Genomic DNA, 14,002 nt, shown 5'->3' with positions numbered 1-14,002 from the left:
ATGCTAATAAAGCATATTGAATTGAGAGAGAGAGAGAGAGAGAGAGCGCTCTGGTTAATACAATAAGAAATTCTAGTCCACAAGGTCAAAGCAATATTTACTCTCATGCTTGTCTCCATGTGCCCGGAAAGCTGTGCATATTTCCTTTTCTCTCCCCTTCATGCTTATCAGACGTCAATGTTAGTCAAGTCGTAATTTGTTAACAGGTATGACGATGACAAAGGAATTTTCTCAAGAAGGTGACATTAAAAAAAGAAAGATACAAATACTATGCAAGTTTCTGTTTAGGGATCCAATGTACCATTGAAATGCCAGTGGTAGAGGAAGTACTGTAACAATGTACAATTACTCCGTAACAAAAAAAGGGCTCTACATAAAAAAAAAAATCATACTTACTTATTTACGTATTGGCAGCAATATATAATACTATAATCTTCAAAAAATAAAATATATCATGCAAGTATCAAAAGTAAATGTACTCTTTTGCAGAAAATTGACCCATGTGACCGAACAACATTATTAGATTGTTAATGCTAATGAATCAGTATGGACTCAGACGTGGAGCTAGTTTTAACTACTTTATTTACAATTGGGTAGTTTAGTCAAATGGTACCCAAACTGGGGGTCAGGCCCCATCCTAAGGGTCATGAGAAAAATTAGGTAGGAATGAAAAAAACATACTAACAAGGTTCTCAGACACAAATCTGTATTTTTTTGAATATTCTGTAATCTTTTCATCTCGTGAAATATTTGGGAGTTTTACCTCTTTTGGCCTCAATTACTTTTATGAAATAATGAGAAGTTTAAAGAGGGAAAATGGTGGAACTCGTAGACATCTGAAAGAGGTGACAAGAGGCAAGACAAGAGGCTCCAACTAAACACTGCTTCCTTGTTAGCCAGAAAATGTAATTACTTATGGTTTAATTTGAAAGCTTATCATACAGTGTTTGTTTATGTAAACGTAATGAAATATGTCAACTTCTAGTAACTAGACCTGTTAAATAAATGTACTGGAGTACAAAGCACAATATATTCCTCTGAATTGAAGTGTAATCGTAAGTATAAAGTAGCATAAAATGGAACAACCAAGTAAAGTAACTTAAAATTGTACTTAAAAAGTACAGTACTTGAGTATACGTACTTAAATATTTCCAACACTGCCAAAAGCACAGATGCAAATGTTCAGCAAGTGTGTATGTGACTGGTTAAAACTGCTTTAAAACTACACCATCACTACACAGTACATTCGTTTTTGCCACAGGGCATTTAAAAAAACCAATAAGCAGTGAGTGTTTTGCAGTCTTATCCAACACACAGCCATCCAGTTACTGTACCCTTCTCATACTGCCTCAAGGGTACTCTCAGTTTGTCTCCCACATCATGGAACAATGCAGTGCATAACAATTCATATGCTTTTCATCAGGAGAGCACACATTCAGTATCTGTCTCTCCCAGTTGTGCCCGTACTGGAATCTCAAACGCTTGCCTAAGTGGCCATCCTCCGCAACTCCAAAGGACAGAGGACAGAGGCTTTCCTCACAGAGCCGTCGCTGCAGCACAGAGACACTTTTGTTGTTTGGGGGTTGCCAGTAATTTTGCATTGTGGCTGGACAATCATATTTTATTCAACAGGCTCGAGACCCTCTCAGACGACACAAAGTCAGCCACCCATTCACAGTGAATAGTTTGGTCATGAGAGCATGGTGGGCGAGCATCGAGACAATCCTGCCCCTCTAAAGAATATGAGCCAATATTAACTGCACACTCCAACAAGCAGGTGACATTTAACACTAACAGACCTCTTTGAGCTGAGGAGACATTCTTTTTGAGTTGGGCACTACATGGTTGAGACCAGTAGCCAAGCTGTATTCAGTATTAGTCAGTATATGAGGTAAACCAGGAAAGCACAATTCGGTTAATGTTTATTGGACTTTCCTGGGATGCTGGGATGTTTGGAGGTATTATGGTGTCACTGATAGCATAACAGACAGATCACTCTCACCCACTCCTCCTCCCTCTAACATCAGCTGTCAAAATAGCCTATGAAATAACATCAAGGACATCAGATTCTAAGTAATGGAGCAAAGTTTATGTACCGAACAACCTTGGTATGTAGTCCTACCCTGTAACTGCTAAAATCCTTAACAGTTTTCCAGGAAAACGTACTTCAGAGGAATTTATTACCTAGATTGTACTCAGAAAGTCTTGTTCAAAAAGTTTTTTCATTCTAATGCAGCAGTAAGAATGCATATTTCAAGTTTTGTAGCAAGTAAGTTTAAGTATAGTAGCTCCAAATGTAATGGGATCATGAAAAAACCCTTTTTTGCTGCTACAGCATTTTCAAAATCTGGTGTCACACACGAGTCCCAGATCATTTGGGAGATGTTGACTGCCTCAGACAAAACATCCCAAAGCAAACATCTAATACATGCGGCACTTTATTTACAAACTGCATCTGTAAAGAACAAGATTATTTTTTTATAGCATAAAATTGATAACTGATTTATAAAAGTCCATTTTGGAAAACTGTGAAAAAAACAATGAAAAAGTGTCTTAGAAATTGTAATGCTAACATAACAATATTTGCTTCTGTGAAAAAAATATATATATCTATTTGTCATAAAATGTGGGCTATGTCTGTAAAGGAGTATAAAGACAACTTTTATTTATTTAATTTTAACCAGTTCACCAAGTCAACGTCATAATACTTGATTAACAAAATTCATTAAAAGCAGTACTGGAACGGCACTGACTTGCATTTTATGAGCAAATGGGTGTTTGAAGCACAAAAGTTAAACCACAGTATAGATACAGTATATAGTTACTAAATTCCTCCTTAAGAGAATCGCTGCAGTTCCCACCTCCCTGTTCTTTTATACAAAATGTACATTATATATAAGTTGGCGCTCCATTAAAAAATGGATGTTTTGCAAACAGTATATAGCTACGGTTATACATAATATAGATTTTTTCTTTTTTGACAATAAATCAACTTCTCAGTATGTGAGCCTACTTATCAAATGATTGAAGGCTTGTTATAACTGTAGGCAATCAGATTTCTGCATTTTTATTTGCTGTGCTCTACTTCCTATGCCGATTGCTTTCTATCTAGTGCATACTCACTGGTTATAGTCTGGCATTTAACTAAATAAAAACAAAAAGAGGGAAAAAAAAAGCATTATAAATCTATGAAAATGCCCATAAAAAGTGGGCTTGTAACTACAAAAACCTACAAAGACTAGGAGAAGCATTAGGTGGAAGTCTTCCAAAAAATGCTCCCAAAACCAAAGTCTTTGTCCTCTGTTGATCAAGTTACTGCTTTCTGCTGGGATGCAGTGATGCAGACTATTAACTTTACTGCTGTCCCGCTGTTCACCTGCTGTCACTTTTAGGCCACAGGTCCCCGAAAGTCTTTCGGGCAAGTCAGCTGACAGGTCCCTGATTCAAATCTCTCTGTGGCTCGAAGGAGAGACTCACTCCATCCTTCTCCGCTGCCATACTGAGATAGAGGCATCATCATGCTAGTGTTGGACTTTATTTTTTTAATGTTGGTTTGTTTTTTTAAACCAAGACTGTTGAGGCTAGATCATCGGCAGGCCTGCTGCACTTGATTGATTAGCTCTCCGAAGCGATCGTAGAGCCCCTCTACCCAAGCTCCGTTCTGCAGGCACTTCTGTACCATCTCCTCCTGCCCCAGGTCTCCTGACTGCAGCTGCATAGATGCAATCTAGAGGGCAGAACCACAAACAGAATTGTTTTTTGAAAATACCTTAATACAGCAAAACCTCAAAAGAATAATCAGCATCTGAAATTAAACCTACAAAGTAAGAGTAAAATCTACACTGACTTAACACCCGCACAGAAAGCAGCTCATGCTAGCATTCACGTGTAAACCAAAGTCTCACCTCGTCCTTACACATGAGGTACGTGTGGTACTTGTAATGCTGCAAAGAGTGGTACAGAGAGAACCACTGAGTTTTCTGCTGGTCCACTGTATACTCCTAGAAAGGGAAAAAGCAAAGCAAACATATTTCAAGAATATTTGAAAATTCTATTATTCAGATATTAGTCTAATAAGAGACATCGTGATAGAAGAACATTGGCTTCAGTGCTCAACAGGATAAAAGAATGAGCGAGAAACACAAAATGGTGACACTGTGCCCTCTGCTGGACATATATTGAGAGCACAGTGAATTCTTCCAAATCATTATCTTTTCTTACCTGTGGCACTTTGTTAGGCATCTTGTAGGGCTTCATGGTTTTCTTGTTGTAGGCCTTTCCACTGAGACGCACCTTAAAGGCCGGGGTTTCCCCGTCCTTCTTCAGTTCAGTCACCACTGAGATCTCTGGGAAGCTGTCTAGAGCCGTCTGAAGACACACAACAGGAGAGTTACCTAGGTTCATACACCGCAGTCAAAGCCCTGTACCTTTGCTTGTCTCTTTGTCATTAAAACAGATTCAGAGTTTGTTTGTAAGATTGTCTTTTAAGCCTTTTGGAGTGAAAATAATGCCCAAAAAAACTAAATGACAAAAATCACACCCACCTTTAGGACCTGCTCTACGTGCAGTTTGTGAAGCAGGCGTTTCCTGTTGTCAGTGATCATCCCATCCACTCTTTTCATTTGTGGCAGCAGCAACTCATCTGAAACAAGACAAGTTAACAAGTCAACATAGCTTAACTCTACTACCTGACTCACTTGACCCTTGTTTTCACATTTTTTTTCATTCAGTTTTTGGTCTACCAAGTCAGAAGCTCAATGTCCAGAAAGTCAATTCGCTCACCCTTTGCTCTCTCAAGTGCTGTCATCACATCCTCGTCTAAGGCAATGCTGATGAGCAGTTCCACAAAGCTCCTGAATGTCTCCTTCATGGTTCGCGTGTTGAGTAACCGTGAAGCAAACGGCACTGGAGGGTTTAACTCTAAGAGTGGGTATGAGAGAGATCAAAGATCATGAAGAGGCAGTGAGACAGCACGAAGAGGTTTATACTACAATCACATCAACTTATATCCAAACTAGATTTAATGAGAAACAGTCAAAAGGCTTCTTCACCGTCATCTTCACCACCCTCTTCTGCAGATGATCCAGAGACAGTATGTGAAAACTCCTCCTTCCATTTCCTCCTCTTCTTAGGTGGGGGCTCTGCCCTGGGCTTGAGTTGTTTGGGTCGAGGCTTTTGGCTTTGGGAGACTGAGGAAGGGGCGGCTGTCAAGCCTAGCAAAGTTTTCACCTGAACACCCCTGGTTGGCAGAACAAAAGAAAGTCACACTACTGAAGAGCCATGCTTTTAAAAAACAAAAAAAGCAGTCATGTTAGCGTACCTCAGCGAGTTCATAGGCTTGCAGCGTGGCTTCCGACTACAAACTCGTACATACTCCCTTTTGTTTACTGTGTCCAAGAACTTCACATACACCCTCTGGTACATAGTCTTGGCATCACCAAAGTATCCAAGATACTACACACAAAGAAAAACAATATGTTACTTGTTGCAGAATAAAACGAGTAATTTGAATGATGCATGGGTATTGGCGTGTCTGCTTTGACTTACACTGTTGGTGGCTGAGAACACTCTCTTTCCATCTCTCAACTCAGGCACAAATTTCTGCAGCAGAGCCTTCTGGACTTTCCAGATGGCTGGAGGCTCACTGCCTGCTCTCATTGTCACCTGGAAACATGCACAAGACACCGTGCAGAACAAGCTTCAGTATGAAGTAACAGTTACGGTATGAGAAAATGAAACAAAGAATGTTCAACTGCGAGTGTACACGAGATACGATATGACAAACCTAAATTCTGCTGAACACCAAAATCAACACTGACAAGCATTCATTTTCCATCCATGTTTTTCAAGGCTGTACCTTCAAGTTATCGATATCCTCATTTCTGACGACAAACTCGTCTCTCTCCCTGTACATTCCTTCCCCTCCGCTGTCTGACAGCTCCTCGTCAGTCAGTCCCTCCATGGCCACACTCGTCAACTGCACAGCCAACTGGCCTGGTAGGGTCTCTTTAGACTCTTCTTTGGCCGCAAACACACTCCCTAATGAGACGGCGTTTGTTGACTGTGTAGGAGTGGTTATCTGCGGCAAACAGGTCTCGATGACAGTGTGGGGCATGGTGGGAACTTGGTCTGGCTTAATCATCGAACCGGGGATTTGGTTATCTGGAGAAGGGTTGCAAATATGTAAATGTTGAGGAAACACATTTTCAGAAAGAAACTCAACTAGACTCCTTGCATGTACATTAAACATGTAATCAAGAGTTTTCAGACAGCATTTATCAAGAGAAAAACAGACAATGCTTATCATAGCATATAAGGGTATTATTGATGTCTCATGTATAATTAAGTTTAAAAAAAACATCACAGCTAAGAGAATACTGTTGATTTTGCATGACATCACACAGGGAAGTATAACAGAAAAGATGGGAGAGGCAACATGTAACAAAGTTTAGTGCCAGACATTGTTTGATAACCAATCATTTTTTAGGCCATTTATTTGGTAAAATACCTGACTTCCGCTAGCTACTCCAATGCAAAAATTAGGATTTAATTGCTTTCCTTTTACATTATTGTAAATTTATTTTATATACACATTTGGGGTTCTGACTGTTGGACAACAGAGGCAATTTGGATTTATTATTTTCAAAATTGTATAAAATACATTATAATGGAAAACACAATCAATAGATGAACAATATCAAAGATCCTAGGTTGATACTCTGATAACAATATTGGCAGGGTATTATTACCTGCCCTGGTTTTCCGATCTGAAGACTCATCCAGAGCTGAAAGCGCTGAGCTGATGCTGTTTCTTAGGGCCTGGTTTTTCCCAGTGTTCTCCTCTTCATCTGAACTGAACGATGGCAGAGTCTCCAAGTTCTTTTGCAAATCTTCATCCAGACGTTTCTGTTGGGAGCTCACTCCTTGGCTCTCATGGGGAATCAAGGACACGGGTAGAGTCTGTAGTTTGGGAGGCAAAGAAGGCAAAGTACATGGTGGTGGTTTGGACGAGGTGCAGGGCTTTCTCGGGCGACTAATAGTTCGTGTAGGACTTGCAGAGTACTGCTGTTTGGGGCCAGATTTGATGAAGTCGAGGAAGGAGCCAATGAAGCCAGTTTTGACCTCTGGCTGTTTCTCTTCCACTTCACGGATCTTCTGTCTCATTCTCTCCTGCTGCGGACAACCATCATATACACTGTGTGAGGAAGATGGCGAGCTGACGTCACTACCCCTGGAGTTTTGCCGCTTTGCCTGTCCACTACGCTTGGTTGGTCTGGCCTGTCCACTATCCTCCTCAGGACCACCTGGTTTGGTCAGGGACTTAGAGCGAGCCTTCTTTTTGGGAAAGTCTTCACTGCCTGGGCATTCCATGAGGCCATCCTCTGTTTTAATACACTTTGTGTTCCCTTTGACTCTGTTCTGAAGACCTGGGGGGTCATACACCTGCCCGGCTAAGTGATAGTCATTCTCAGAGTTCCCTCCATCGCCATTCGTGTCAAGCTCAGAACTGTTGTTGTGGTGAACAGGTTGACCCTGGCAGGCTGTGGCCATCTGAGCTCCATTAAGTGTCATGGTCATGTTGTGGGAGTTAGTGTTAGTCATAATTGACTGTTGTGCTGAGGAAAAACTAGGAGACATGTGCCTTATATCCACAGTCTGGAAGTGACCTTTAGAATCAATGGGGCTTGCCATCACCGCCATTTCAGCCTCAGCAGAGGATGTAGCTTTTACAAAGTCTTGTGGTGTGACGCCACATGCTGCTACCGTGGCAGCCAGGATGTCATCGACATTTGACAAAATATTTCTGTCATCTGCAAGTAGCATGGAGTCAGGGAAGCAAATGGAGTTGAGAGCAAAGTGGTTCTTGGCATCATTTGATTGCTGATTTGCCGACTGGCTGTAGTGGTGTTTAGAGGATTCAGGGCATCCTGAACTCTGTTCGGACACTACTGTGCCCTGCTGTCTCTGGGTTTCGGTGACACTGGGACCCAGCAGTTCTCGGCCCATCTGAAGATACTGGACATGAACAGGGCCCAAATCTTGGGCTGGTTGGATACCTTGCACTGATAACACCTTTGAAGTGTTTTGACTATGGTGGACAAGCGGCTGCTGGAGAAGAATCATCTGGTTGGGCTCGAGGAGAACCTGAGTGCTGGGGACGGTGATAAATTGGGTGTGGGCTGTCGGGGTCTGGCTCTCAGTATGATTCTGGTTTTGCTGATGTGGCTCAGGTGATTTGAGTTGGAGAGGTTGCTGCTTAAGCTGCTCTGAGCTAAGGGATACATGTGAAGATATAATACTGGAGTTTGTGGTTTTTGTGTTGGCAGTTCCCTGACCATTGACACTGCTTAGATGAATGTGCTGTTGGCTCAGACAGCCCATCCTTTCATCCTTTACCTGTACTGTGTTGGTGTGACCTAGTCCCATGAACTGGTCATCAGAACGTGAATTGCTTCGGATAACGCTTTGTGTTTTGTGATGATCATCCATTTTTGAAACAACGTAGATGACGTTGTTGTGAGCAGACATATTGCTAGCTGCTGCAGAGGCTTCCATTGATGCCTGCTGGAGAGCATCTATGTCCTGGATAGGAAGCGCTCCAAGTTTCTGTTTGCCATATGTTGGCTTTATGTCCTGTATTGAGGATCTGATGTTATTTTGTAAGGCTTGAGCAGTTGAAGAGTAGGTAGGCAATGGTGCAGACAAAACATATTTATGGGACTGTATCTGCTGCTGGGACAGTGTGTCATGCGTTTTACCTCCCACTGAGGCTTGCATGAGGGTATAGTCCTGTGAAGAATTTGATGTGGGCAGAGTCCGCACACATGTGGGTGGGTAAGAGGAGTTAAGGTTAATGGATTGTGCTGTGGCGTAGCTCTGAGTCACCGAAGCTTGCCCCTGTGACTGAGATGTAAAAGTCACATTTGGGGCACCCTGAGAGTGGGATGTGGGGTAGCTCTCGGAGAGATTTCCCTGACACAAGCCCTGGACTTGGGCTCCATACTGGATCTCCTGTTCCTGGCTCAGCCCGGGACTGGAGGAGTAAACAAGTGTCTGACCAACAGATGCCACATTATCAGACTGGCTGGAGAGGGAAGGCAGAGTCTTGTAAAGGGGGGGGTGTTTGTCTGAGGAGGAATGGGAGGACTTTGACTGGGTGTGGGGGGTGATATAAGTTTGAGACAGACTACTGGACATTAGGCTGGATAGCTGGACTGACTGCTGATTAGAAATCACTGAGTTCTGCTTCTGTCCGGGGGAGGAGTAACGGTCAGGAGACCCACCTGTCAGGTTCTGAGAGTGCTCATGACTCTCTTCACCCCCAGCAGAGTGTGGAGTTAGTTTAGAAGAGCAGTCTTTAGCTTTCGGCACAGAAGTGGACGAATACGCTTGAGTTACTGAGTCTGTTTTGGGTTGTGGAGCACGATTGACCCCTTGAGAGGAATCTGCTCCTGTGGAAGGGCTGCAGGACACAGGGGTCTGACGGGACGGGTCCTGCTGGTAGGACACATCCGTTTCACTGCCAGAGCCAAAGTATCCCTGTAAGGAGTGGCTGCTGGAAGGCCTCTGGTGGTGTTTGATCACACTACATTCACGCTGAAGAGCTCTTTCAATAGAGCCTGAGAAAACCGCGGCCCCGTAGGGTTGTGAGGCACCATGAGGGGCAGGCAGGGCAGAGGGTAGCAGGCTGAACTGGGGTTGTAAGAGGTGTGGGGCTGACTCCTGGGCTGATCGGTAAGTGGAGGACTGGACAGGCAGAGCCGAGCCCAAAGTGGGGGAAGAGAGATGATTGAAGGCCAGTGCAGTGGGAAGCATAGTCTGGCTTGATTTGAGATGGAGAAGGGGGTCATGGTGAGAAAACAGGCCATTTGTGGAAGTGCTGAAGGCGGGCTCCTGGATTGCCAAGGGTGGGTTGGTAGCATAACTCCTGGAAGGGTAGGCACCAGTGTGCTGATAGGACGACAGAGCAGCAGGAGAGGGGAAAGTGGCAGTAGAAGGCAGGGCACCAGTCAAATACAGCTCTGTGGTGGAGGAGTTGGTACCTGCGTTGCACAGAATAGACAAAATAAGGACAGAAAATGGAACATGAAGGGAAAAAAACCAAGCATTATACATCAAACCTGTGTACACATTACACAATGGATTAACCTAAATGAAAAATGACCCGGTCTAGTACACAATAGTATTCTGGGCTTTGGTTTGTAGATGAAATTATCAGATTATTGCATAAACTCTATCTGTGAATAGGTTTCTCACAAATACACATAAACATCATACATAAACTAAGCTTTCTCGACAGAATATGTGATAATACTATAATAATATATACTATAATGTTCACCTAAGTAAGGACACTAGTGTACACTGGTACAACATGTCCATTGTTTGCTTGTTTCAAACGTTTGTTAAGAAGGAAATGTGAATGTATCAGTAGAACTCTATTTTATTGACAATGTGGAATTATTTCTTATATAGTATTTATTTATTGTATTGACAATGTGATGATATGATTAATGCAATGTTGACTGTCTTGTTTTGTTTTATCTTTTGTGTGCACCCCAGGAAGAATAGTTGTATAATAAATAATAATAATAATAATAATAATAATAATAATTTTAAAAAAAAGTGTCACATATAAAATCAGTCCCTTTTGCAGGGTATTCAGGTCATGTTAAATAAAATAAAAAGCCTACATACATAGTAAAAACATCTATACCACAATAGGTGGTGTGAAAGTAACATGTAAATAACACAGAATGAGTGGATGTGTTCTTACCAGCAGGCCATGATGGGGGTCTAAAAGGAGGAAGCAGTGAGGCACTAACAGGACCAGCCTGAAGGCTTCTAGATTCCATGGCTGACAGGAAGCTCATGATTGAGTTCTCTGAAGTATTACTGCTTGAGTCAAGTGCTCCTGATGGTCAAAAAAAATAAAAGAAGGACAACCACAGTAGGCAACAAAGTAAGCTATGTACCATGTAAATAAGAGCCATAAAAGTGTTACTACACCCAAATCGCAAAAAAAACAAAAACATTCTCACTTGCCCCTAGTAATATAATATAGTATAATATAGTAGTGTATAGTAATATGTTGGTATAAAAGGATATAAATATTAGATTTTTAATGGAAGTAGTTTCTACTGAAGAAATTACCCCGAAAAAAATATCTGCATGACTAGATGCCACTAGGGGTAAGAGTAAGTTATTTGTACTTTGGGTGAACTGACCCTTTAAAACAATGTGTAGGCTATAGCATTCATAACTCACCTGCTGCCGCAGGAAGGTGTGATGTAGTGTAGGTGGGAAGCTGGTGGGTGGAAGTGTAACTCTGCCGCTGGAGGAGCTCTGCATCAAGGTGTGCTGCACCATAACTGGAACTGCATCAACACAAAAAACACATACATGAAAGCTCACTTCTTCTGCCCATTAATGTTAATAAAAAATGGATAAGAATCTATTAACATGTTGGCAATATTATTCTGAGTGGAAATAACTAGCAGCCTAATGTCAGCAAAGTTTAGGCTATGGCAGATTAGTTTTGTATTCTAAATCAATCGCACTGGCAAATAACCAACTATAGTTAGGTTCATAGTTCTTACTTGTAAAAATCTGAATGGCTATGTTTGTTAATTGTAACATTCACCAGTCACTGTTGTTCATGTCCAAAAACAAAAACGGATTGCTCTACTTGGTGTGAAGAACTCTGATATTTGTCTGCACCAAATAGGGAAAAAAAAGTTGAAGATCTGACACATTACTTTATATTCTCTTGGGGAAAAAATTCATAGGTAACAGCAATAAAAGCAGAGGTAATCAGATGCAGCCAGCCTTATCCAAAGTGTTCACTTGTTGCCAGAAGGTAAACATCTGTGGAAGAACACAGAGCTGAAAGAGTCATCAGCCTCTGGTCCCTTCAACACACACACACACACACACACACACACACACCAGAAATCTGCTGTTATGCAACTCTTCTTCTATTTGCCTGTAAAGTAACATATAGCCATGCCTAATTAATGCAATCCAATACAACAGATCTGCCACATATTCTACATTGAGTTGATCAGTTAGTTTACAGATTGCCTTAATGAAACACATTGCTTCCCCTTATAACTTATCTGTACTGGTGAGTGGAGCATAATGATGTATTTCATCATTCATCATCTACAAATCGATTAGGTATTAATTTCTGTAACGCCAGTGGATCACTTCACTTAATCTGCTGTGGCCTCTCGTTTGCTGCTTGTGAGCACAATCTGACTTATTTGAAGCAGATACTACAATTGTGTCATTAAGCATGATCCATTTTTATTATTACAATATGGAGTAGAACATAATACAGTCTAGAGTTTGACTAAGAGCTTTAACGTTACAACTTTGGCAGGTTTGCGGTTATATTTACTCTGTCTATTTTTATAAAATACAAACCAGGTTAAAATAATGTTAAAGATAGGTATAGACATCTAACTCGTCACTAAAATAATGGCACAAATATGTAACGTTACAGACTTCGACACGTCGCCTCTTAGCTCATAGGTAACAACACCAATAGCTAACTTATGTGTCCACTAATTTGAGGTGCCATAACTGAAATGACTAGCATTGGTAGCTCGTTACGTTACCTATCTTGTTTTGGCGTTTGGCTTTGGCGAGTACGTTACCTGTGAGTCAAGAAAACAGGCCAATAAAATGCTAGTTTAAGCCGTCTAGCTGGTCAACGCATTAGTAAATAAAACATTTCCCATCTCTAGCTAGTTAGTACTAACTCTGTAAATAGTCATGCTGAGGAGGAGGTGTGCTAGCGAAAACTAGCAAGGTGGTAGACAGTAACGTTAACCAACGGCTAATGAACCACTGACAAGTCAAAGCCTCTACAACTCCGATCAAATTCCGATATTTCTCCAATTCCTCCAGTGTTCCCGATAACAACAAGAACCGCTGCACTTTTCTCCAACAGCAAAGCTAGGCCCTCCATCAAGATTCTTCTCACCCTCTTAATCTTTTACCTTGGTTTGACACTAGCTGTGCTGCGGTCATAGGCCCAAGAAGCTACGGTCTGTGCTGGTGGAGCCAGCGCGTCCGCAAAGCTGGAGGTCGGGTAGTTCCTGTCCATCATCCGGTGAAAGATTCACTTCCCCGACGGAGCTTCGTGGAGCAGCGGACACACATCGTAGCAGCCCAGGTCCAACCCACCGACCGACCGACCAAGGCAGGCAGTCCCGTCAGAGCACGCCACAGTCCGCAAAGCCGCCGTGAAGTCGTGCTATATCCTGGTTAAAAGTGTACCTTTAGCCTTCTGAGTGATTTCGTTATTTTTTTTGTTCATATCCCGTCATGGAGAGCCGTACAAGCCCTGCATGGTTTCACGTACCCATGTTGGTTGATTTCCCAGGATGCACCGCAGACTTTGGCTGGAAGTTTTGTAGTTTTCCTTCCTTCCACCCAAAAGTTCAGCTAAATCTTCCACCTGCATGGTTTTTGACATCATTTGAACACTTTCTTTCTACAATGTCATAGAACCCCCAAATCCCCATATGAAGCGATTTGTTTTACACTGACTCTGCTTGGATAATGTGTTGAAATGATTATAATATAATGCAAAGATTACTCAGTGAATTAATAATAATAAATTAATGCATACAAATAATTAAAGTATCAGTCATTGGATCCTGTTTGAAAGCCTTACAACATTTGTTTAGTTTTGTTGCATGTCCCCTTGGTGAGACTTTTTTGGAATTATGTTTGTGCTTTTATCAGCAGCCTTATTGATAACCATTTTATGTGTTGTACCAGTTGGCATCCTTGAAGATAACAGGTTACTTGAGTTCTCAGCCTACTGTTCCTAATCATTTAATTTTATTGGCTAAATTTCAGATTAATTTAAATGTAAAAAGCCAAACTTCTTAGTATTCACAAATCATGTCAAACAGTGCATTGACTCGATTGGTTTTCTTTAAATAAAACATGAGAATGAGTAGAGTCATCTTGCACACAACCACAC

The 14,002-nt window shown here is 41.7% G+C and overlaps 1 protein-coding gene and 1 long non-coding RNA gene across 3 annotated transcripts; one reads left to right on the top strand and one right to left on the bottom strand.

Moving 5' to 3' along the window:
* Nucleotides 1–2,738: 2,738 nt before the first annotated feature.
* On the bottom strand, nt 2,739–13,244 carry qser1 (glutamine and serine rich 1). 2 transcript variants are annotated; one of them, XM_031314463.2, is made up of 13 exons: nt 13,008–13,117; nt 11,269–11,378; nt 10,778–10,915; nt 6,750–10,043; nt 5,858–6,162; nt 5,548–5,664; nt 5,321–5,454; nt 5,052–5,239; nt 4,783–4,920; nt 4,545–4,642; nt 4,222–4,368; nt 3,906–4,001; nt 2,739–3,727 (listed from the first exon to the last, which is right to left on the bottom strand). In XM_031314463.2, exons 1-13 carry the CDS (start codon nt 13,115–13,117, stop codon nt 3,587–3,589), a joined length of 5,016 nt encoding a protein of 1,671 aa, XP_031170323.1. In that variant the 3' UTR covers nt 2,739–3,586. The 2 variants fall into 2 exon arrangements, with proteins under 2 accessions (XP_031170323.1, XP_031170324.1); XM_031314464.2 differs by having other exon boundaries at nt 3,526–3,727; nt 5,067–5,239; nt 13,008–13,244.
* Nucleotides 10,841–13,825, top strand: LOC116060732. The gene is made up of 2 exons (XR_004107564.1): nt 10,841–10,963; nt 13,024–13,825. It is a non-coding gene; the product is annotated as an uncharacterized LOC116060732 (long non-coding RNA).
* Nucleotides 13,826–14,002: the final 177 nt, after the last annotated feature.

The sequence above is a fragment of the Sander lucioperca genome, chromosome 3 (assembly GCF_008315115.2).
Source record: "Sander lucioperca isolate FBNREF2018 chromosome 3, SLUC_FBN_1.2, whole genome shotgun sequence".
Taxonomy (NCBI): Eukaryota; Metazoa; Chordata; class Actinopteri; order Perciformes; family Percidae; genus Sander; species Sander lucioperca.
Note: the sequence above shows the minus strand (reverse complement) of the source record. Positions and strands in the feature narration are given on the sequence as shown.

Excerpts from the sequence above, each read along its gene's own strand:
- qser1 (XM_031314463.2), bottom strand. The coding sequence starts at position 13,117 with ATGATGGACAGGAACTACCCGACCTCCAGCTTTGCGGACGCGCTGGCT. Across the intron at positions 5,665-5,857 it reads AGGATATCGATAACTTGAAG|GTGACAATGAGAGCAGGCAG; the intron begins GTACAGCCTTGA and ends GCATGTTTCCAG. Across the intron at positions 5,240-5,320 it reads AAGCCTATGAACTCGCTGAG|GGGTGTTCAGGTGAAAACTT; the intron begins GTACGCTAACAT and ends TCTGCCAACCAG.